The 26,280-nt window shown below is 44.1% G+C and overlaps 1 protein-coding gene across 1 annotated transcript in view; it reads right to left on the bottom strand.

Moving 5' to 3' along the window:
* Positions 1 to 1,766: 1,766 nt before the first annotated feature.
* Positions 1,767 to 26,280, bottom strand: part of grm1 (glutamate metabotropic receptor 1) — a 174,742-nt gene continuing 150,228 nt past the window's right edge. The window contains exon 8 of the mRNA XM_033026417.1: positions 1,767 to 2,674. Coding sequence (XP_032882308.1) covers positions 1,864 to 2,674 — 811 coding nt within the window. The 3' untranslated portion in view covers positions 1,767 to 1,863. The remainder of the gene's footprint in view (positions 2,675 to 26,280) is intronic.

Raw genomic sequence — 26,280 nt, 5'->3', positions numbered from 1 at the left:
AAATAAGTAGCCTTCTGGTGTGGATATCTAGTTAAAAGCACAATATAAAATTAAATATGACAGACCAAATGCATTCACTCTCAGGTGATTGTCAGATGGATGGCGTTGATGTCTGGTCAATGACTAAGGAATATAGTTTGCAACGGAGACCAAAGAAAATGGTCCCCAACTTCCTCATGTTCAATTGAAATAAATTTATGCTTATCATGGCCTGGATATCTGAGAAAAGTGTTAGGACTTAGAGAAAGGAGGGACAATGATGAGTTGAGTCATTGGCATCTGTATGGAAATTGATTTGGTGTTGTTGCCAAGAAGTGACAAGTGGGTGAGAATTAGGAAGGGGTAAAGTAGAGACCTTGGCGGAGAGCAGAGGTGATAGATGTGAAGCCATTGCAGATGATTATCTGGCTTCTGCAATAGAATCAGGAGAGATTCATTCAGCTGGAAGGCATGAGTGGAGGATGGTGTGGCCAACTATGTCAAAATCTACAGAATAGGCAAAAAGGACAACCAACTGTAGTCCAAGCTTGCTACAGTCCTGTAGGATTTGCAGAACAAATATACTTAGGAAAACAGTGCTGTAGATGCGTTAGTTTTACCACTATTTCTGGTCATCCATACCCCCCCCCCCCCCCCACACACACACACACACACACACTGTTTTCCAGCTGAGTTAACAATGTTAAAAAATATATTAACCACCAGGTGTGGCATCATTGGGTAGGCCTACTTTCCTCAGCTATTTTGAATTGTCCTTGAACCAACAGTCTTCCATTTTAGAGAGTGGTTTATTGTCATTCACATTGACCTGGCTTTGGAGTCATGTATGGACCATACAGGTCAGGGCTGGAAGTTCCTTCCCTACTGAGTATTTCAACCCATGTCAACTTCTTGTAGCATTTGTCATGATTGGAAGAAATAAAATGCCCCTTAATCTTGTGATAGACGAAGAGCTCAGAGACCCAATATCTGGTGAAAACACATCCTTTTGTAACGGAGTGTTTAAGGTGGAGTATGGCTCATAGCGAAGTGTCCATTGTACAACAAACAAAGTTGTTCGCTCATAAAATAAAATTAGTTTAAAGAGCAGAAGACACAAATGACAGCAACTTCTCAAAATAAAGGTGGAATAATTTCCCCAGGACAATAGTAGCGAGGGATTGCATCATGTACATTATGTGCTCCGCCACTTGCAAAATAGGTCACAAAGCCTGAGTAACAGGGAAAGCGCCCAATTACTTTCGCTCCATTGCCATTGGATGTAGCCTATCTTCAATCATAACCAGTAACACCACCATCCTCTGGAGAAAGTAAGATAGCTGACATTGCCTTTGCATTGGGACCTCAGTGGGTTAAAAAACAAAATAAAACCCGAAGGTTTTAATTGAATTATTACCGAAGAGTTGATCTTCAGTTTTGCTTTATAAATATGTTCCAGTCCTTGCTACCCAATTAACAAACAAGATGCAAAAAAACAGTGGCATTTAACTGACGGGTGGTTTAACGGGTTGCAACAGTGAAAAGATCACTATGTCCAGCAATTATAATCTAACAACCAAGCTGCATGAGAAAAAGATATGCAATAAAATAGGCTTTTTTCCCCATCATCTACACAATAATACTTTGGAAATTATTGTTCAGAGTTGTGCAGAATGTAGACATTTCCCAGACCCTGCAGGGGAGCCTAACCCACAGAATTACAGGTAACCAATGGAATGACACATGCTGGCTTTCTTCTCAATTTTCAATCTCTTTATGAATTGCACTGTGGCACAAGGTAACCCCTTCCTTATGCCTCAACCCCTGGCTATGTTACATTGAAATTCTTGGCAACTTTGACTCTGGGCCACAGGAGTTAAGCCTTCACAGGGTGGAGGAAGTTTGTTTGTAGTCCCTCAGAATGACTGAAGCGTAGGTTACATTCGGCGGGGAGCACAGCACTGATTCGGAGATGGGCGAGCTGGGAACCGAGCTGCCGGATGCCACTGAATCTCTGAAGGGAGAGGGTGGTGTGAGTGCCGGAGAGTCCTCCAGGGTAAGTCTGTTAGGGGTGGGCGGCGCATCCTGGATCTCGGTGCTGTCGTACATGAAGTCACTTATGAGGTCGAATGTTTCACATTCCTCTTCCACGGGTGAGATGGGTTGAGGGCTGAAGGTTGTCATCTGCAGTGGGAGCACATCCTGATTGAGCTGGTACAGCAGATTCATCCCGTTACCTGACACTGGCACAGCATGCATTGAATTAAGGTCAATCATGTTGGGTTTAAATGTATTGCCCACTCCGTGAAATTGATCCATGACCGACCGCTGAGAGGAAATACCTTTTTGCATTTGATCAGAAATGAAATAATCAGAGTCTTCCAATTCTTTAAGCTGTGTGATAGACATTGCTCGTCTCTCTAACATCATGTCTGGACTATTAGGAATGTCAGGCCTCAAAGGATCATTTTCATCCTCTTCCTCGACATTATAAAGGCCTTTTGTGCCGACGTCAGAGAAGTTGAGGGTTTTGATCTGATTCTGATATGGTTTGGTCAGGGGTTTGATAACAGCGGTCTGATTAGAGGCACCATCATTGCTCTTCACGTGGACAGAGAGTCTATGCCACATGTGCTGTCCCTTCGCTGGCCGTCCTGTCCCTGGTTCAGACCACGACACAGACTTTCCATTGGAACTAAGGAAAAATGTAAATACCCAGTTAAAACTTTTTTTGTGGTGAAACCTCTGCTGATTTCAGCTTGATATTTCAATTACCATCCTCATAAATTTTCAAAATGGATTGATATTGCTTTAGAAGGGGAAAAAAAAACATATTATGTGGAAGAACAATAAAGTACAGAGAGTCCCAGAACCAGGTCCATAATGATCTTGCATTGCAAGTCAGATTGTGACGCATGCAAAACACATTGTGCAAATAGTATTATTTCACTGTGTGCTGTTATTAGGCAAGAGGCCCAATAACTTCACAGAAACAATGTCCTGATGCCACCAGTAAAGCCAAAACCCAATGGAATTTGGCTCCCTATCTCTGTCGGTTTATTACGACTGGAGTAAGATATTATAAATTAATCTTATTAGATAGCATAGTAGAAGTTGACCAAGCTCTTCCTTAATTAATTTCCATTAATCTTATTGACTTGAAATTTATAATTATAATGACGGTGACATTATTAGCTGTAAGTATTCTGTAAATTTGATTCAACATATACAATTAAGTGTAGAAATTCAGGTATTATTGTGAGTGATACTGTGCTCCTGCACAAGCAGCCCTGGTGCAACCTCTGCAGACATTATTGGAAAGTAAATGAATTTTATCGATGTGAATGTTGCTGTATGCGCTAAGACTTGTTGAATCGTATAGATTCAATCGTATAGGATCTTATAGAAATGTGTAAAATTATAAAAGGACTGGTCAAGCTAGATGCAAGAAAAATGTTCCCAATGTTGGGGAGTCCTGAGCCAGGGGCCACAATCTAAGAATAAAGGGGAGGCCATTTAAAACTGAGATGAGAAAAAAAACTTTTTCACCCAGGGAGTTGTGAATTTGTGGAATTATCTGCCACAGAAGGCAGTGGAGGCCAATTCACTGGACAAATTTAAAAGAATTAGATAGAGCTCTAGGGGCTAGCGGAATCAAGGGATATGGGGAGAAGGCAGGTTACTGATTGTGGATGATTAGCCATGATCACAATGAATGGCTCGAAAGGCCAAATATCCTCCTCCTGTACCTATTTTTTATGTTTCTATGAATAGGGTTTTAAACAGGCATACCAAGACATATTTATTGCTGAGCGTCCTGGCACAGAGAGACTGATGTTATGTATGGATTGTCATCTGAGCATATGAATTAGGAGCAGGAATAGGCTGCTGACTGCTCCATCATTCAATAAGATCACAACTGATCTGAATTTAACTTCAACTCCACAATGCCGAATATAATGTGATAATCTTTCACCACTTGTATATCAAGTACGGTATATATTTACATCTGCCTGAAAAATATTGAAAAACTCTGCTTCCAGCACCTTTTCAGAAAGAGATTTCTGAAAACTTCTGATCTCCAAGAGAAAAAATTAATCTCGCCTCCAGGTTAAACGTGAACCCTTATTTTAAACAGTGAACCCTTCGTTCTAGATTCTCCAACAGAGAACACATCCTCTCCACATTTATCTTGTCTTGCACAATATTCTATTGTTTAAAATTAATGAAAAATATGCTGTCAACAGTTTTTAATCTTTCAGCTTCTACCCCATTTTCATGTGCATGTTCACAGAGGCCCAGGGGCCTGACACCAAAATCGGCAACGTTCCAGAGAAGGAGTCTGGTGGAAGCCTCTGCTTGCTGGAAGAGGACCGGGTTTACATTTTTACATTTCTGCCTTCAGGTTAAGGATTCTGGGAGTTGAGTGTACAGTATTTATTAGTATTTATTAGTAAAGTTTAAAGGATAAAGTTTTGTGTTTTTAATATTTAATATAGAGTTAATTTGGGAGTAAGATATGTCAGTGGAGATTGGCCCCGTGGTTTGCTCAGCCTGCAACATGTGGGAGATCAGGGATATGGTCGGTGTCCCTGGTGACTACGTTTGCAGGAAGTGTGTACAGCTGCAGCTCCTGGCAGACCGCATTGAACGATTGGAACTGCGGCTGGATTCATACTGGAGCACCCACGATGCTGAGAAAGTCGTGGATAGCACGTACAGCGAGTTGGTCACACCGCAGGTAAAAGGTAAGAGGACAGAAAGGGAACGGGTGGCCAATAGCCAGCAAAGCAGTAGGCAGGTAGTGCAGTAGTCCCCTGCGGTCATCTCCCTCCTAAACAGGTATACCATTTTGGATACTGTTGAGGGAGATGGCTCACCAGGGGAATGCAGCAGCAGCCAAGTTCATGGCACCATGGGTGGCTCTGCGGCACAGGAGGGGGGGAAAAGAGTGGAAGGGCAATAGTAATAGGGGATTCAATTGTCAGGGGAATAGATAGGCGTTTCTGCGGCCGCAAACGAGACTCCAGGATGGTATGTTGCCTCCCTGGTGCAAGGGTCAGGGATGTCACTGAACGGCTGCAGAACATTCTGGAGGGGGAGGGTGAACAGCCAGTTGTCGTGGTGCATATTGGCACCAACGATATAGGTTAAAAAAGGGATGAGGTCCTACAAGATGAATTTAGGGAGCTAGGAGATAAACTTAAAAGTAGGACCTCAAAGGTAATAATCTCTGGATTACTACCAGTACCACGGGCTAGTCAGAGTAGAAATAGGAGGATATTGCAGATGAATACGTGGCTTGAAAAATGGTGCAAGGGGGAGGGATTCAAATTTTTAGGGCATTGGAACCAGTTCTGGGGGAGGTGGGACCAGTACAAACAGGACGGTCTGCACCTGGGCTGGAATGGAACCAATGTCCTTGGGGGAGTGTTTGCTAGTGCTGTCGGGGAGGATTTAAACTAATGTGGCAGGGGGATGGGTACAAGAGCAGAGAGGCAGGGGGGTGTAAAATGAGGGAAGAAGCAATAGGTAGCAAGGTGAAAAGTAAAAGTGGCAGGCAGACAAAACCAGGGCAAAAATCAAAAAGGGCCACTTTTCAACATAATTGTATAAGGGGTAAGAGCGTTGTAAAAACAAGCCTGAAGGCTTTGTGTCTCAATGCAAGGAGTATTCGTAATAAGGTGGATGAGTTGAACGTGCAGATAGCCATTAATGATTATGATATAGTTGGGATCACGGAGACATGGCTCCAGGGTGACCAGGGCTGGGAGCTGAACATCCAGGGATATTCAATATTCAGGAGGGATAGAGAGAAAGGAAAAGGAGGTGGGGTAGCGTTGCTGGTTAGAGAGGAGATTAACGCAATGGAAAGGAAGGACATTAGTTTGGAGGATGTGGAATCGGTATGGGTAGAGCTGCGAAACACTAAGGGGCAGAAAACGCTGGTGGGCGTTGTGTACAGGCCACCTAACAGTAGTAGTGAAGTTGGAGATGGTATCAAACAGGAAATTAGAAATGCGTGCGACAAAGGCAAAACAGTTATAATGGGTGACTTCAATCTACATATAGATTGGGTGAATCAAATTGGCAGGGGTGCTGAGGAAGAGGATTTCTTGGAATGTATGCGGGATAGTTATCTAAATCAACATGTAGAGGAACCAATGAGAGAGCAGGCTATTTTAGACTGGGTATTGAGTAACGAGGAAGGGTTAGTTAGCAGTCTTGTTGTACGTGCCCCCTTGGGCAAGAGTGACCATAATATGGTTGAGTTCTTCATTAGGATGGAGAGTGACATTGTTAATTCAGAAACAATGGTTCTGAACTTAAAGAAAGGTAACTTTGAGGGTATGAGACGTGAATTGGCCAAGATTGACTGGCAATTAATTCTAAAAGGGTTGACGGTGGATATGCAATGGAAGACATTTAAAGACTGCATGGATGAACTACAAAAATTGTTCATCCCAGTTTGGCAAAAGAATAAATCAGGGAAGGTAGTGCATCCGTGGATAACAAGGGAAATCAGGGATAGTATCAAAGCGAAGGATGATGCGTACAAATTAGCCAGAAAAAGCAGCATACCAGAGGACTGGGAGAAATTCAGAGACCAGCAGAGGAGGACAAAGGGCTTAATTAGGAAAGGAAAAATAGATTATGAAAGAAGACTGGCAGGGAACATAAAAACTGACTGCAAAAGTTTTTATAGATATGTGAAAAGAAAGAGATTAGTTAAAACAAATGTAGGTCCCTTGCAGTCAGAAACAGGTGAGTTGATCATGGGGAACAAGGATATGGCGGACCAATTGAATAACTACTTTGGTTCCGTCTTCACAAAGGAAGACATAAATAATCTGCCGGAAATAGCAGGGAACCGCGGGTCAAAGGAGTTGGAGAAATTGAGTGAAATCCAGGTTAGTCGGGAAGTGGTGTTGGGTAAATTGAATGGATTAAAGGCCGATAAATCCCCAGGGCCAGACAGGCTGCATCCCAGAGTACTTAAGGAAGTAGCTCCAGAAATAGTGGATGCATTAGTAATAATCTTTCAAAACTCTTTAGATCTGGAGTAGTTCCTGAGGATTGGCGGGTAGCAAACGTAACCCCACTTTTTAAGAAGGGAGGGAGAGAGAAAACGGGGAATTACAGACCAGTTAGTCTAACATCGGTAGTGGGGAAACTGCTAGAGTCAGTTATTAAAGATGGGATAGCAGCACATTTGGAAAGTGGTGAAATCATTGGACAAAGTCAGCATGGATTTACGAAAGGTAAATCATGTCTGACGAATCTTATAGAATTTTTCGAGGATGTAACTAGTAGCGTGGATAGGGGAGAACCAGTGGATGTGGTGTATCTGGACTTCCAGAAGGCTTTCGACAAGGTCCCACATAAGAGATTAGTATACAAACTTAAAGCACACGGCATTGGGGGTTCAGTATTGATGTGGATAGAGAACTGGCTGGCAAACAGGAAGCAAAGAGTAGGAGTAAACGGGTCATTTTCACAATGGCGGGCAGTGACTAGTGGGGTACCGCAAGGCTCAGTGCTGGGACCCCAGCTATTTACAATATATATTAATGATCTGGATGAGGGAATTGAAGGCAATATCTCCAAGTTTGCGGATGACACGAAGCTGGGGGGCAGTGTTAGCTGTGAGGAGGATGCTAGGAGACTGCAAGGTGACTTGGATAGGCTGGGTGAGTGGGCAAATGTTTGGCAGATGCAGTATAATGTGGATAAATGTGAGGTTATCCATTTTGGTGGCAAAAACAGGAAAGCAGACTATTATCTAAATGGTGGCCTGATTAGGAAAAGGGGAGATGCAGCGAGACCTGGGTGTCATGGTACACCAGTCATTGAAAGTAGGCATGCAGGTGCAGCAGGCAGTGAAGAAAGCGAATGGTATGTTAGCTTTCATAGCAAAAGGATTTGAGTATAGGAGCAGGGAGGTTCTACTGCAGTTGTACAGGGTCTTGGTGAGACCACACCTGGAGTATTGCGTACAGTTTTGGTCTCCAAATCTGAGGAAGGACATTATTGCCATAGAGGGAGTGCAGAGAAGGTTCACCAGACTGATTCCTGGGATGTCAGGACTGTCTTATGAAGAAAGACTGGATAGACTTGGTTTATACTCTCTAGAATTTAGGAGATTGAGAGGGGATCTTATAGAAACTTACAAAATTCTTAAGGGGTTGGACAGGCTAGATGCAGGAAGATTGTTCCCGATGTTGGGGAAGTCCAGGACAAGGGGTCACAGCTTAAGGATAAGAGGGAAATCCTTTAAAACCGAGATGAGAAAAACTTTTTTCACACAGAGAGTGGTGAATCTCTGGAACTCTCTGCCACAGAGGGTAGTTGAGGCCAGTTCATTGGCTATATTTAAGAGGGAGTTAGATGTGGCCCTTGTGGCTAAGGGGATCAGAGGGTATGGAGAGAAGGCAGGTACGGGATACTGAGTTGGAAGATCAGCCATGATCATATTGAATGGCGGTGCAGGCTCGAAGGGCCGAATGGCCTACTCCTGCACCTAATTTCTATGTTTCTATGTTCGCTATTGTTTTTGTAAAATGTCCGAAAAGATTAAATTAAATGAGCGCTCTTTTACAGGGTCTTTGTGGCCGATGAAAACTCCCTAATCTTACCAGACATTCATTCTGTGTAGGGAGGAACTGCAGATATTTGTTTAAAGCAAAGACAGTCACAAAAAGCTGGAGTAACTCAGCGGGTTAGGCAGCATTGCTGGAGAAAAGGAATAAGTAACGTTTTGGATCGAGACCCTTCTTCAGACTGAGAGTCAGGGGAAAGGGGAATGAGAGATATAGATGGTACTTGAGGCAAATGAATGGAAGTTATGCAGAAAGCAACGATAATCAAATAAACGTGGAGCCCACATTGGTCCATTATTGGCTGGGGATAGGTGATAATGAATTAATACTGACAGTGGAACTCAACAGAATGATAATAAAACTAGTATGATGACTAGGGTGGGGGAGGGACAGAGAAAGAGGTGATGCAACCGTTACTTGAAGATAGAGAAATCAATGTTCTTACTACTGGGCTGTAAACTGCCCAAGCGAAATAGGAGGTGTTCAGTTGTTTGATGGCACAACTGTTGCCAAAGTTAGGGCCATTACAGACCCTGTAAACCCTTTTTTGACAAGTCAGGTGAGTGCAGTGACCCTTTGCCATTGTTTGACCATTAAGTATGCACACTAGGGGCTTTCATGCTACCAGATGAGCAGAATTTCCAGACAATTGGATACCTTAAAACCTCAATGTGTTTTAATTCACATTTTAAACAACATCATAATACATTGAAAGGACAAGTTATAACTGTGTCCTGGTTAGTTTCAAGAGAAATGGGCCTGGTGAGTCAGAGTGAAGCACAGGAACTGGGCACTGGGTTAGTCAGAAGGGGGAAGAGATTCAAGAGTGTCTTGATTGTCATATGTCATATATTTATTGTCATATGTCAGAGAGAACATAGCAGAAATTCTTACTTGCAGCAGCACAACAGAATATGAGTGTGGCATATATTACCCGGTGAGCTAGATGGCAAACCATCGGCATTTCCACATCGTTGGATAATGGATTTTCTACTGCAGCTGGGAATTTTATCATTGGGCACAATGAACAATTTACACTCACAGTGGTCTTTGGAATAAACGTTAACAATTTTCTTAAATTCTTCTCTTTTCAAGTGAAAATATCCTGTTTCATTCAATTTTATCTCTCATTCATGCAACACAGTTTCTACAGAGCACTGGAAGACTGTATCAAGGAAAGCCATTCCTTGTTTGCCTTTCACCTTGTTTGTCTTTGCCCCTTTCAATTCCATCTATTCTCCTTTGCACCCAACCAGTCAAATAGGAAGTTATGTGTCCACTTGTTTTCCCAGCTATCGATCATGCTCACCATTCATCCTCCATCTACTTATTTATTATCATCTCTCCATAGTCAAATCTTGGTTCGTACAGCTATCCGTTCAACAAAGGTAGACACAAGGTAAACTTATGCGGTCAGGCAACATCTCTGGAGAAAAGGAATTGGTGACATTTCAGGTCAAGACCTTTTTTCAGACTGAGGAATAGGTAACATTTCCGGTCGAGACCCTTCTTCAGACTGAAGAAGGGTCTCCACCTGAAACATCACTTATTCCTTTTCTCCAGAGATGCTGTCTGACCCACTGAGTTACTCCAGCTCTTTGTGTCCATCTTCGAGGTAAACTAGCATCTGCAGTTCCTTCCTACACATCCTGTCCATTCAACAATTTTATTTCCTTGGCTCCTTTATATTTATTCTCCCATTGGTTGTTTAGGCAGGCAGTCAGCAATTAGGATATACAACCAGCTAGAAACGCAATTATGCTAGTTTATCGTGAATATGTTTCAGTTTAGTTTATTATCGCGTGTACCGAGGTACTGTGAAAAGCTTTTGTTGCGTGCTAATATATACCTCTAGATATCCGATCATCTAGGCCATTGAGTATACATTTGTTCGAACATTACTTCAGACAATCCACCCATTCAACCAAGCATCCAACAATCCAGTCTAATATCCAAATAGATAGCCAACTAGCTATCCAACCAGATATCTTCAAGGATATCCAAGGTTATTCATCAAGATGGATAGTGAGCCATATTTCTGTTCAACAATCTAGACACTGATTAATCCAGTGAACAATGCTCCCATTCAGCTGGGAATTCATTTATCCCACCAACTGTCAAGTAAATCATTCAACCAATTAGTCCACAAACAATCTATTCATCCACTTAGCTAGTCATAAATCAATTTATGCACGTCCAATTAAGCTGCCAGCTATATTTGGGTCATTCAGTTATACCTTGACTAATTAGCTGAACTACTGGTAAACCTAGTTTATCTAATCTGTATCTATTGAGTCCTTCCCCATCTGTCTGAAATATCCAGTGCATACACCTGACAGGCCAATCTATTTACCATCCATCTATGTGTCTGTCCACTTGGCAACAATCCCCTCAGTCTGCCAGCAAATTAGGTGTAAAGCGAAATACTGAGCCAGCCACCTGTTTGTTTATCTAGCTTTTTTGTCCTTCAGCACATTGGCTTATTCATTATTTCCAAACACACAACTGTCCATCCAGTTCTTGGAACTAGTGAATATCTTTCTGTGGATTTAATCAATTTGCCACAGGTGGTCACCCATTCCTTCTCTCCAGAGATGCTGCCTGTCCTGCTGAGTTACTCCAGCTTTTTGTGGCCATATGTGGTGTTAGCTTGTTGTCGTCCTTCTAACCATATCCCAATAGTCTGTTCATCCATTTATCAATGTATTTTATACACTTCATCTCTCCATTAACCCATTGAGCCTTTCATATTTCCATCCTACAATGTGTGAAATATGCCCATTCGTAAGACTAGCCAGTCAATCAATGATCCAGTCGCCCATTCTTCTCTTTATTTATTCCACCTAGACATTGAAACATAGAAAAATAGGTGCAGAAGTAGGCCATTCAAGCCAGCACTGCCATTCAATATGATCATGGCTGATCATCTAATATCAGTACCCCATTCCTGCTTTCTCCCCATATCCCTTGATTCATTTAGCCCTAAGAGCTAAATCTAACTCTCTCTTGAAAACATCCAGTGAATTGGCCTCCACTGCCTTCTGTGGCAGAGAATTCCATAGACTCTCTGGATGATAAAGTTTTTCCTCATCTTAGTCCTAAATGACCCACCCCTTATTCGTAAACTGTGACCCCTGGTTCTGTGCTCCCCCAACATCAGGAACATTTTTCCTGCATCTAGTCCAGGGGTTGGGTGCCTGCAGCCTTAAGGCCTTAAGGCCGCATGCGGCTTTCTAGGCCATTAAGTGCGGCCTTTTGAATGAATCCAAATTTTGTAGAACAAATCCTTTTATTTTTATTACTATGTTTTTGTTCGTCTTTTGTGATTTTTATTTTAATCTTAAAATGAACATATTTAAAATACCAAAGAGTAAAAGAAGATTCAACGTAATAATCCTCTCCGCACGAAAAATGCTTTCTTGCTTTTCAACCACTTATTGCTGCAAATCTACATTCTCCAACCTAACCCAAATCAAGACGCCCTTATGCCCCTGTCCCACTTAGGAAACCTGAACGGAAACCTCTGGAGACTTTGCGCCCCACCTAAGATTTCCGCGCGGTTCCCGGAGGTTCCCGGAGGTTTTTGTCAGTCTCCCTACCTGCTTCCACTACCTGCAACCTCCGGCAAACACCTGCAACCTCCGGGAACCCAATAGTATCTCCTGACGAGGGTTCGAGCATGAGTGGCCCGTGTTTAGGCTGACGCCACAGCACACTCTTTCATGCTTCCATGGACCATCCCAGCTGTGTCAAAAAGAGGAAGTGGACGATATATAGAAATCTACAGCACAGAAAGAGGTTTCCTTAGGCCTCTGCCCGCTGATAGAACAGCTCTTTTTTGACTGCCTTGTCATTGATGGTAGGAAAGATCGACTGTAATAAGAGCTTCTGCCTTCTTCACTCATTTGGTTGCTGAATTACAAACCCAATTTAGAGGCTGAAAAAGATTCCTCCACTAATCCTTAAATCTGTGGAGTCCAATTATTGACCTCTACTGAGGGAACTGGGTTTTCTCAAAATACTTTCCTCGGTCTCCATTGTTCCAAAAGAAAACAACCCCACCCGTCTTCATAAAATTGCCCAATCATAGCAATGAACTTTACATTAGGCCCCAGAAAGAAAGGAGATGGAATTGTGTGTTTGAGATATAGGTTTCTTGTGGGTGTGGTGAGGATGTGGTGGTATTGGAGTAAGTTGGGGGTGTGGTGTGGTAATAGGGTAAAGGTGGGCGTGGGAGTAGATGCGGTTGGGTGGAGGGGAGGTTGTGGAGATGGGTTTGGTTGGGTTGGCGTGGGTTGTGGTGGAGGCATTTTGGGGTAAGGGGTTGTTGGGCATGCGGGTAGGATAAAGATATAGTAGGATGAGTGAATGTGCTGAAAATGTTGGGGATGATGGTATTATGGGTGTGACGGGGCAGGGACCCTTATGGGCAGGAGTGGGAGCAGTGATAGTGAAGTAAGTTGTTGATTAAGCCATTATTTATTACATGCACACAGTAACATGGACAGAATGCAATGCCGTGAATGATATGCCAATTAGATACCCTTTAATTATAAGCACTGAATCAGTCACATAGCACCTGCATCCTCACTGAACATCTTCTGTTTTACATCAGAAAGATAAGTTCTGCCTATCAGTATATTACCATCAAAACTTTCAATTTCAGCAGCACTGGGCTGACCACAGAGTGAGGTGGGAAGCAAGTCCCAGCTGTGACTCCAGAGGTAACATCCTTGCCTCCATCAGAAATTTTCAGACGGATTCTGCTCCTTGAGAGTAGCTCCAAGAATCTTGACACCATCCAGATCAAAGCCGTGTGTTTATTTGGCACTCCATCACCCACCCTAATCCTTCACTCACTTCACCAACGTTTCATTGTGGCTGCGGTGTGTGTCTTCCACAAAATGATCAGCTACTACTCACCCAAGCTCCTCAAACCGCAGACTCTACCACCGAGAAGGACAAGGCATGGGAACACCACTACCTGCTGCTTCCCCTGCAGGCCATACACCGTCCAAATGTGGAAATATATTGCTGGTCCTTTCTCAACACTGAGTTTAAATCCTGGAACTCCCTCCCCAACAGCACCGTGGAAGCACTTTCACCAGGACTGCAGCCTTCAAGAAGGCTGAGGGGCATCAATAAAGTGAAAAGCCACAGTCCTTTCTCTTGGGTGGTGGCATCTTAAACTAGAGGGCATAGCTTTAAGATGAGAGGAGAACAATATAAAAGGAATCTGAGTGGCGAGTTTCTGGCTCAGATGACAATGCATACATGGGACGATCTGCCAGAGGAGGTGGTAGCAGCGTGTACAATTTCAACACTTAAAAGACAAGTGGACAGGTACTTGCATAGGAAAGTTTTGCAAATGTTTGGGGCAGACACTGGTAGGTGGGAGTAACTCGTTTGGGCATGGATGGTTTGGGACGAATAGCCTGTTTCCATGCTGTACAGCTCAGTGACTCTAGGAAGGTGGGTAGGCATTATCTACTCTCGGGCATTTAGGCATAAGCAATAAATTTTAGTTTAGTTTAGTTTAGATATACAGCATGATAACAGGCCCTTTGGCCCACACAGTCCGTGCTAACCAGCGATCACCAACCTAGATGCAGGCTAGATGCAGGAAGATTATTCCCAATGATGGGGAAGTCCAGAACTAGGGGTCACAGTTTAAGGATAAGAGGGAAGTCTTTTAGGACCGAGATGAGAAAATCATTTTTCACACAGAGAGTGGTGAATCTGTGGAATTCTCTGCCACAGAAGGTAGTTGAGGCCAGTTCATTGGCTATATTTAAGAGGGAGTTAGACGTGGCCCTTGTGGCTAAAGGGATCAGGGGGTATGGAGAGAAGGCAGGGATGGGATACTGAGTTGGATGATCAGCCATGATCATATCGAATGGTGGTTCAGGCTCGAAGGGCCGAATGACCTACTCCTGCACCTATTTTCTATGTTTCTATGTCTATGTTTCTATACACTAGCTCTATTCCTACACACTAGGGACAATTAGACATAAGCCAATTAACCTACAAACCTGGGATGTGGGAGGAAACCGGAGCATCCGGAGAAAATCCACACGGTCACAGGGAGAACGCATAAACTCCGTACAGACAGCACCAGTAGTCAGGATCAATCCCTGAACTCTGGCGCTGTAAGGCAGCAACCCTACTGCTGCGTCACTCTGCCATCCTTAGTGCTGGTCTTGTGAATAACACTTAATATCAATAAGTAGAGGGGTGGAAGATTGCAACCTTCACGTGGTCCGCCCTGTTTCGACTAATGCAATCAACTCGACTTGCACAAACGGAAGATCAAATAGAACAAGTTGTCCAACAACTTTAGGCTGTGCACGCCACACGAAAGAAGAAGAATAAGTAGAATATGAACACAAAACTCTTGGCTGCCACTGAGGGAGTGCCAGAGATGACTTTCAGTAGATACTGTAAACCGGGGCCTTCCTACATTCATAGACGGACTTAAACAAAAATCCTCCGATAGTATGAAGAAAAGTATTTCTCCCCTGGGTTCTGGCCAATAACTGTACCAAAACAAAGGGCTGAAGAAATTGCTCGTTGTGAAATCCTGCACAAAGTGAATATGAGAACCACATTTCTCCAAAACACTTAATTGGCCATGAAATATTTTGGTCATTATCACTTGCAGTTATCTCTTTCAGATAACTCAGTGGAAGGTTATCTGAAATCTCAATGCTGAACCGCTGGTGTGGACTCTTATACATTGGCGAGACCAAACGTAGACTGGGCGATCGCTTCGGTGAACACCATCGCTAGATCCGCCTGAGCCTACCTGATTTCCTGGTTGCCAAACACTTTAATTCCCCATCTCATTCCCACATTGACCTTTCTGTCCTGGGCCTCCTCCTTTGACCAAGTGAGGCCAAACGCAAATTGGAGCGAACAGCACCTCATATTTCGCTTGGGCAGCTTATGACCCTGAGATATGAATTTTGTTTTTTCTAACTTCAAATAACCCCTCTCTCTCCATCCCACCCAGGTCTAATTTCAAAGTCTTCTTGTTGAGTTTCCTTGTCTGTAACTCATTTTCGCCTAACCCACAGCTTACAATGGCCTGTTTTCCTCATCATCGTTACTTTTTTGCATATTTTTCATCTACATCTCTCTATATGACCGTTTATATCTCTCGTTTCATTTTCCCGACTCTCAGTCTGAAGAAGGGTCTCGACCCGAAACATTACCTATTCCTTTTCTCCAGAGATGCTGTCTGATCCGATGAGTTACTCCAGCTTTTTGTGTCTAACTTTGATTCAATTTGGAGATTGATAATGTTCTTTTTACAAGGTCTCAGGAGTCACCACCACCTGATCACAAGGAAGTATATTGCAAGAGGTGCAGAAGGCTGAGATCAGGGCACAATAAGGTACAGTACATCACAATACCGAGTGCAGGTCCCAAGGATCGAGAGACTGACTTCATCACCAAGTCTTTAATTAGCACTCTCATTGAGGAAGACATTCCTGGGAACACAATATTGTTAAATAAACATGTACAGTAAAACTCCGATAATCCTGCACTCTCGGGGCTTCGGTCATGCTGGACTAGCTTTTCTGGACTTTTGAATGTTATTTTTTTAATGCCCAAGAGACTGCAGAGAGTGATGGACTCAGCCTGGTCCAGCAAAGGCACTGCAGTCCCACCATCAAAAGCATCTACAAGAGGCACTGCCTGAAGAAGGTGGCACCTATTATCAAGGAATACCATGCATGCTGTTCCCTCTTCCCACTGCTACCATAAGGCAGGAAGAACAGAGGCCTGAAGTTCCACACCATCAGAACAGCTATTTTCCTACAACTATCAGGAACTAACTCACACAACCCTCATCTATGGCGGCAACAAAACATTACAAATGACCTCTTGCACAACTAAGAACTTATTTGAAGGTACACAAAAATGCTGGAGAAACTCAGCGGGTGCAGCAGCATCTATGGAGCGAAGGAAATAGGTAACGTTTCGGGCCGAAACCCTTCTTCAGACTGATAGGGGGTGGCGGGGAGAAGGAAGGAAAAAGGAGGAGGAGGAGCCCGAGGGCTGGGGGATGGGAGGAGACAGCTCGAGGGCTAAGGAAGGGGAGGAGACAGCAAGGGCTAACAAAATTGTAAGAATTCAATGTTCATGCCCTCCGGATGCAGGCTCCCCAAGCAGAATATGAGGTGCTGTTCCTCCAATTTCCGGTGTTGCTCACTCTGGCAATGGAGGAGACCCAGGACAGAGAGGTCGGATTGGGAATGGGAGAGGGAGTTGAAGTGCTGAGCCACCGGGAGGTCAGGTAGGTTCTTGCGGACCGAGCGGAGGTGTTCGGCGAAACGATCGCCCAACCTCCGCTTAGTCTCACCGATGTAGATCAGCTGACATCTAGAGCAGCGGATGCAGTAGATGAGGTTGGAGGAGATACAGGTGAACCTCTGTCGCACCTGGAAATAACTTATTTGTCTATTTTTGCACAGTCTTTTCATAATAATAATAATAATAATAAATTTTATTTTCGGGCGCCTTTCAAATCTCAAGGTCACCTTACAAAGATTAAACAGAAGAGAAAAAAAACATATAGTCGGAGAAAAATAAATAATAAGGACATCATCAATACACAAATTAAAGATAGAAATCGCTCCAAAGACACAAAATCAAAAAATCAAAAATGTGAAGAGAGAGCAGCGGCAGCTAAAGTGCGCCAGCGTCCACTCTCTCTTCCGACAACCATCTTAGACACAGACTAACAAAGTACCTTACACACAGAAAAATCATCCCCTCACAGTGGTTACCACTGTGGGGGAAGGCACAAAAGTCCAGTCCCCAACCCCAGTTCTCCCAAAAGTCAGGCCTATTAAGGCCACCGCTGTTGCCTCAACGGAGGCCCGATGTTCCTTGCCGTTCTAGCCGGGTGGTCTTGCCCCGGCGTCGGGAGAGTCCTCACAGCGGCTGGGCCACCTGGAACGGCCACTTCCTAGCAGGGGATTGTCGGCTTCCGAAGTCGACAAGGACGCACCGAGTTGGAGCTCCCAGGCTCCCGATGTTAATGTCGGCACCGCCCGCTCCGCTACGCAGACCCGCAGCCCGGAGGTGTTGCTCTCAACGGTCCAGCTCACCGGAGCTCCAGCGCGTCGATCCAGCGCGGCGACCCAGGCAAGGCATCGCCCGCTCCGCGATGGCACTCCAGCGCTGTGCCGCCACCGAAGCCGAGGTGCTGGGCGGTCCCCACCAGGAAACGGCGCTCCAAGCCCGCTGGTAGGCCACGAGGACGGGTCGACGGGCAGCCCAGAGAAAAAGCTGCCTCACCGACCAGGTAGGGACCTAGAAGTAAGGTTACCTCCTTCCCCCCACAATAAGAAGTCCATTTCTCCGAAAAAACGACGAACAAAACTAACTAAAAACTGAAAAAAAAATGAATTAAACGGACGGCTGCTGGTTAGCAGCCGTTCCCCAAGATGGCTCCTCCTCCTTGTTTTTTCATGTCTTGTAGAATCTATGTGTAATTTATATATAATTTGTTTTTGTGTGTTGTCTGAGTCTATGTGTCTGTGATGCTGCTGTAAGCAAGTTTTTCATTGTACCTGCACCTCATTGTACCTATGCATGTGACAAACTTGATTTGATATCACTTTTTTTTTTACATGTTACATAGCGGCATTATAAATTTGCCAGTGAATTCAGTAAGTTTAAAGGGAGTGGGAAATATACAAGCATTCTAGATCCTCAAGATCGACACAAAATGCTGGAATAACTCAGCGGGACAGGCAGCATCTCTGGATAGAAGGAATGGGTGAAGTTTTGGGTTGAGTCTGAAGAATGGTCTCGACCCGAAATGTCACCCATCCCTTCTATCCAGAGATGCTGCCTGTCCTGCTGAGCTACTACAGCATTTTGTGTCTATCTTCGGTTTAAATCAGCATCTGCAGTTCCTTCCTACACATTCTAGATCCTCACTTAGACTCCAAACTGCCTCATCCTCTCGACCAAACGTGTTCTGGGCCCCATCCCCAGCTCCGGACAGACACACGCAGCCCACGGTCCAGATCCATCCCGGGTCACACTTCCCGATCACATTCCGCACCCCCTGCTCACATTCCGGTCCAAACAGTGAGACAGATGCCAGACCATCAGAACTTCCCATTCCCGATTAGCAGAGTTTTACAGTAAATAATTGGCGGGACAGAAATGCAGTTGGTTGTGCGAGACTCTGATAAAGTCGGAACCTGTGCTAGTTTTTTCATTCAGAAGCTTTATCTGCACACCTTCATATTGAACTGCCCAAACAATGCCCATGGTGTCAGTCACAAGTCACGACCAGCAGTCCTGACCATGTCAGGAGGTCAAGGGCTCATGTCCTAGTCTCAACACTGCAGCGCAGACTGTAACTCTAGTGCAGTACCATGGGAGTACCGCTTTGTTGGCAGAAGCAGCCTTGCAGATGAGCTGTCCGTATCAGGATGAAGATAAGCACAAAAGGCTGGAGTAACTCAGAGGGTCAGGCAGCATCTCTGGAGAAAAGGAATAGGCAACGAATCGGGTCGGAACCCTTCTTCAGACTGAAAGTCAGAGAAGACCAGAACAAAACAGTGCCGGCAACAGACGACAGGGCGGCATGGTGGAGTAGCGGGTAGAGTTGCTGGCGTACGGTGCCAGAGACTGGAGTTTGATCCTGACTACGGGTGCTGTCTGTACGGAGTTTGGACGTTCTTCCCGTTACTGCGTGGGTTTTCCCCGGGTGCTCTGGTTTCCTCCCACATTCCAAAAACGTACAGGTTTGTGGGCTAATTGGCTTCGGTAAAGATTGTAAATTGTCCCTAGTGTATGGGATAGTGCTAGTGTACGGGGTTCGCTGGTTGGCGCACACTCGTTGGGCCAAAGGACCCATTTCCGTGCTGTATCTCTAAACTAAACTAAACTAAACTAAACTAAACTAAACTAAACTAAACTAAACTAAACTAAACTGAACTAAAGTAAACTAAACTAAACTAAACTAAACTAAACTAAACCTCATGGAGTCCATAATGGCCCATTATTGGCTGGAGAAGATATGCTAATAACAGGAATACATGGCTGGAAACACTGGAACGAGTAGGATGACTAGGGTGGGGGAGAAAGGGGGGGTGGGTAAAGAATACAGGAGTTACTTGAAATACTAAAAATCAACGTTCATATCACTGTATTGTAAGCTGCTCAAGCAAAATATGAGGTGCCGTTCCTCCAATTTGCATGTGGCCTCAGATTGCAACCTTGTCGTGGTCGGGGAGCTTGTGTGTCTCAGTTACCCCTGGAGCTATGCCAGCGGGAAATTCGTCTCCTGTTACGATCTCCCATGCTGGACAGGTCGAAGGGTAGAGGCGAGACGAAGAGCGATCCACTGGTCCTCCAGGTTGGAGGTTGAGCACAGGGCTAACAACCCTGTCTCGTTAAACAAATATATCACCGAAACAGCAACTGAAGGAATCAACAAGGAGTGGATGACCTTCGTTGCTGCCCTACATGCCAGGAGGCACAATAGGCAGTAAGTAAGTCAGGCGAATCAGGACCCTTGCGTGACTTCTTAGATGAATGTGAAAAATCACATGGCATTTTTCACCATGGACATGGAATGTAATCTCACTTGATTTGGCCAAAGTCCTTCCCTCAATAATTTTTTCTACCTCTGCTTACAGGTATCCTCGAATTACAATCGCCCAAGTTATGGATATCCTTCCATTCAAACGTGCTGCCATAATACTATTAAATAATAAAATCCAACTACATATATACATCTGTTCCTCTCTCTCTCTCTATGCCCTCCTAGTACTTGCTCTTTGCTATCAGTCTTATGTGATATTGATTCATTACAATATTGTGGAGTTATGGTTACCACATTAAATGATTTTTGTGTATTTTCCAACATGGATAAAATCGACTTACAGACGTCAGCCGAGATGTACCCACTCATTACTCAGGGAAGTCAGAATGTACTCATTCTATTGGTGGAACCTTACTGTTCGAAACTCACTTTCTATGTTTCCAACATTGCAACTGTGATTCTTCAATGGACATAAATCTCTCTGGGTTGGTGCTAAATAAATGCAGTTAATTCAACTGGAATGCTGGAGGATGCAAGAAAACCTAATAGAAGTATAAGATATTATACAAGGCAGAGATAGTATAGACAGAACCTTTATCCCAGGATGGAGAATTCAAATACCAGTGGGCAAATCTTTAAGGTGAGAGGGGCAAAGTTTAAAGGAGATGTACGGATTTATTTACACAGGGAGTGGTGAGTGCCTGGAACACGCTGCCAGGGTTGGGGGTGGAGGTGATACAATAGTAGCATTTAAGAGACTTTGGGATAGCAATATGGATATGCAGGGAATGGAGGGATATAGATTATGTGCAGGCAGATAAGAATTAGTCTTAGCAACATGTTCGTCACATATTATAACCATATAATAATTACAGCACGGAAACAGGCCATCTCGGCCCTACAAGTCCGTGCCGAACACTTATTTTCCCCTAGTCCCATCTACCTGCACTCAGACCATAACCCTCCATTCCTTTCCCATCCATATACCTATCCAATTTATTTTTAAATGATAAAATCGAACCTGCCTCCACCATCTCCTCTGTACTCTCTCTATTTTGTTGACATCCTTCCTATAATTGGGCAACCAAAATTGTACACCATACTCCAGAATTGGTCTCACCAATGCCTTGTACAATTTTAACATTACATCCCAACTTCTATACTCAATGCTCTGATTTATAAAGGCTAGCACACCAAAAGCTTTCGCTACCATTTACCATGTACGTCCTATTTTGATTTGTCCTGCCAAGACATAGCATCTCACACTTATCAGCATTAAACTCCATCTGCCATCTTTCAGCCCATTCTTCCAAATGGCCTAAATCTCTCTGTAGACTTTGGAAATCTACTTCATTATCCACAACACCACCTATCTTAGTATCATCTGCACACTTACTAATCCAATTTACCACACCATCATCCAGATCATTGATGTACATGACAAGCAACACAGATCCCTGAGGCACCCCACTAGTCACCGGCCTCCAACCTGACAAACAGCCATCCACCATTACTCTCTGGCATCTCCCATTCAGCTACTGTTCAATCCATCTTGCTACTCCTGCATTAATACCCAACAATTGAACCTTCTTAACCAACCTTCCATGAGGAACCTTGTCAAAGGCCTTACTAAAGTCCATATAGACAACATCCACTGCTTTACCCTCATCAATTTCTCTAGTAACCTCTTCAAAAAATTCAAGAAGATTAGTCAAACATGACCTTCCAGGCACAAATCCATGTTGACTGTTCCTAATCAGACCCTGTTTATCCAGATGCTTATATATATTATCTCTAAGTATCCTTTCCATTAATTTACCTACCACTGAAGTCAAACTAACAGGTCTATAATTGCTAGGTTTACTCTTAGAACCCTTTTAAAATAATGGAACAACATGCACAGTACGCCAATCCTCCGGCACTATTCCCGTTTCTAATGACATTTGAAATATTTCTGTCATAGCCCCTGCTATTTCTACACTAACTTCCCTCAATGTCCTAGGGAATATCCTGTCAGGACCTGGAGACTTATCCACTTTTATATTTTTCAAAAGTGTCAGCACTTCTTTTTCTTTGATTCTCATAGTTTCCATAGCTACTCTACTTGTTTCCCTTACCTCACATAATTCAATATCCTTCTCCTTGGTGAATACCGAAGGAAAGAAATTGTTCAATATCTCCCCCATCTCTTTTAGCTCTGCAGATAGCTGTCCACTCTGTCTCTCTAATGGACCAATTTTATCCCTTGTTATCCTTTTGCTAGTAATATAGCTGTAGAAACCCTTTGGATTTACTTTCACCTTACTTGCCAAAGCAACCTCATATCTTCTTTTAGCTTTTCTAATCTCTTTCTTAAGATTCATTTTACATTCTTTATACTCCTCAAGCACCTCATTTACTCCATGCTGCCTATAATTATTGTAGATCTCTCTCTTTTTCCGAACCGTGTCCAATTTCCCTTGAAAACCATGGCTCTTTCCAATTTTTACTATTTCCTTTCAACCGAACAGGGACATAAAGATTCTGTACTCTTAAAATTTCCCCTTTAAATGTCCTCCATTTCTCTTCTACATCCTTCCCATAAAACAAAATGTCCCAATTCACTCCTTTTAAATCCTTCCACATCTCATCAAAGTTAGCCTTTCTCCAATCAAAAATCTCAACCCTAGGTCCAGTTCTGACCCTCTCCATAATTATATTGAAACTAATGGTATTGTGATTACTGGATCCGAAGTGCTCCCCACGCATACCTCCGCCACCTGACCCGTCTCATTTCCTAACAGGAGGTCCAGCACTGCCCCTTCTCTAGTGGGTACCTCTATGTATTGCTGCAAATATTGTGAGCCGATAGGCCTGTTCTTGTACTGTTCTGTTCTATGTTCTATCTATTTCTCAATGCCCACATTTTGTGAGGCGCTGGGTTTATCCTGACCAACTAACTGATTGGATAAGCTTCAAACTGAATTTGTCTTGTCTCAATATGGTTTATTTTCTCAGCATCTACTTCCCCAGTGTTATCCTTTCCTGATCTGCAGAAGGACTAATTGTGCTGTCCATCCTGAAACTTCAACCACCTGTTGGGACATTGCAGGCGCATAATCTCCCCAGGAGTGAGTGAGTTACAGGTGAGTCTGGGGCAGATGGGGCTGCCTCGTCCTACTGACTTGTTGCTTTTGGGGTGAAAATGGAGGGTACATTGGCACGGCTCCTAAAGCTTCTGCCTCACAGCTCCAGCTACCCATGTTCATTCCTGACCGCTGCTGCTATTTGTGCGCTGTTTGCACGCTCTTCCTGGGTTTCCTCCGGGTATTCTGCTTTCCTCCCACATTCCAAAGATTAAGGATGGTTAGGTTACTTGACCATTGGGACATATCCCTACTGTCAATAGATGGTTGAATCTGGTGGAGGTGATGAGAATATGTACCAGGGAGAATTAATGGGGGACAGACACAAAATGCTGGAGTAACTCAGCGGGACAGGAAGCATCGCTGGAGAGAAGGAATGGGTGACATTTTGTGTCAAGACCCTTCTTCAGGCTGATGTCAAGGGAGTGGGGGGTACATAGATAAGGAAATGTATAGATAAGGAAGTGTAAATTGGGAAAACAAGACAAAGGGAATGGTGATCAAGGAAAATGTAGAATAGATCATTGTTAGTTGGGAGAAGGTAACAGAGATAAAATGTAGTAGGAGACAGCAAGACTGGTCTGAGAACTGAGAAGGGGGAGGGGATGGAGAAAGAGAGAAAGCAAGCGTTACTTGAAGTTAGATAAATCAATGTTCATACCGTTGGGGTGTAAGCTGCCCATGCGAAATATGAGGTACTGTTCCTCCAATTTGCGCTGGGCCTCACTCTGACAATGGAGGAGGCCTGGGACAGAAAGGTCAGTGTAGGAATGGGAGGGGGAGTTAAAGTGTTTTAAACTAGCATCTGCAGTTCCTTCCTACAGAATTAATGGGGGAATGGGGTTGCACTGTGAGCTAGCATGGACTCGTGGGCCAAATGGCCTTCCTCTAATTGTAACTATAAAGGAGCTGCAGGCCAAGTGTGAGAACAACACAATAGCCAGCACCCTGCTTCCATTCCCACACTAGACATGTCACAACTTGATTTGAAGTTGAGGCAGGTGTGTGGATTTGAATGTTGCCCTCAAGGCTACCAGCAACTGATTTCCTAGTGGTTCAGGTGGCCTAGGGAACACCCTCAGATTAGACCTCACTGGGGCTGGGCTAATATTTGCTCACATTGTGTCAACGAGCCAGCTGATGAGATGAGCCACTCTGCACATAAACAGCGAGTGCTGTGTGTAGAGAGGAACTGCAGAAGCTGGTTTACACCAAAGATAGACACAAAATGGTGGAGTAACTCAGCGGGTCAGGCAGCACCTCTGGAGAAAAGGAATAGGTGACGTTTCGGGTCGAGACCCTTCTTCAGACTGAGTGCGGGGAGAGGGATATAGAGATATGAAGTGGTACAAAGAACAACAATTTGTGAAAAGATCCTTGGTGCCCTGGCTATCGTTTATCAAACCAAGAGCAGATAATGGGGTTGTTCTTTGCACTTCTTCATACCTCAATTTTAACTCTCTCCTAACTCTCAGTCTGAAGAAGGGTCTCAACCAGAAACGTCGCCCATTCCTTTTCTCCAGAGTGTTGTTGTGTACTGTGGTAGCAGAGATCTATGTCCATCTCTGACCCTGCAGATCCAACATGCAATTCCTCACCAGACCGTACAGGGATATTTTGCACTGACACAAGTGACTCAACTGCACAATCCCGTACATCTCTGGTTGAGGACAGGGTCTGCAGGATCAGAACTCCTTGCTACTGAACGAATGGAAGGAGCCAGGCAGCCAATAGCAACTGTGCTTGCACCTTCACATCCATGCTACATGACTCACCCTGCACTCCTTCCTCAACCTCTCTCTATTTACATCTTTCGGGCCGTGTGTAGCTGTGCTCGGAAGAGGTGGGGATAGTGATGCAGGTGCTTGTTCGGGGACACTGCACGATAGGAGACTGTTCTTCCATTCCTGAGTAAGCAGACAAAAAAAAGTGTCAAATAACTCCTCCCTATTGCACCAACCGCCCTCTCCCGCCCCTCTCCCAGCCCCACCTCCATTTATGTTCTGAAGCTCTTGGGTTTGTCAGCAGATGCTACGGTGGCACCTGTATTTCTGCATTCCCTATACTGTGACACCAAAGGAGTGCCACACTGCCGGAGATACGTCCGTCAGATGGTACGTCAAACTGTGGCTCTACCTGCCCTCACGGATGGACTTCAGTTATTTAACACCACTATTTGTGAAAGGAGCAGTGGGATTTCCTTGGTGTCCTTTATCCTTGAACCTTCCAACCACAGAGAGTGGTGAATCTCTGGAATTCTCTGCCACAGAAGGTAGTTGAGGCCAGTTCATTGGCTATATTTAAGAGGGAGTTAGATGTGGCCCTTGTGGCTAAAGGGAACAGGAGGTATGGAGAGAAGGCACGTACAGGATACTGAGTTGGATGATCATCCATGATCATATTGAATGGCGGTGCAGGCTCGAAGGGCCGAATGGCCTACTCCTGCACCTATTTTCTATGTTTCTATGTAAAAGCAGATAATGGGGCCGTTTATTCCCTGGAAGGTTGTGGGAGCTTTCTATGCGAAATAGCTACTGTGCTTCTTTACTCTCAAAGTGACCATAGACAAAAGTAAGTCTCAATTCTGTTATGTTACGAGTTACAAAAAGTGCTGTGTTCGAAACGAAAAAGACTTTCTTCGTCTTGATGCCATTTTAAAAACTATTACTGTGTGGAAAGGTTTTGAGAAGAGGTTGGCAATTCTGAATCGATCGTGCATCCAAGGTGTTCCCAGTCACACAGTGATCCCTGGGGCTGTTTCTATTATGACAATGTGAATTTGGGTCACCTTCTGTTGCCACAAATGAAACTTTCTTTTCCACATTCCTGATTAACGGCTTCACCTTGAATATGAGAAAGAGTGCTGTCTTAGCTTGACTCATTTTGACTGGCACTTGTTGGTTTTAGCTGTTTACTTGCCTCAGCTTCACACATATCCTCAAATCAAGTCTCATCATTCCCACCCCACCGTGTTCCATCCCTTCAACCCTGCCTATAA

This window comes from Amblyraja radiata, chromosome 8 (genome assembly GCF_010909765.2).
Source record: "Amblyraja radiata isolate CabotCenter1 chromosome 8, sAmbRad1.1.pri, whole genome shotgun sequence".
NCBI classification, from domain to species: domain Eukaryota; kingdom Metazoa; phylum Chordata; class Chondrichthyes; order Rajiformes; family Rajidae; genus Amblyraja; species Amblyraja radiata.
This window is presented reverse-complemented; position numbering and strand designations above follow the sequence as displayed.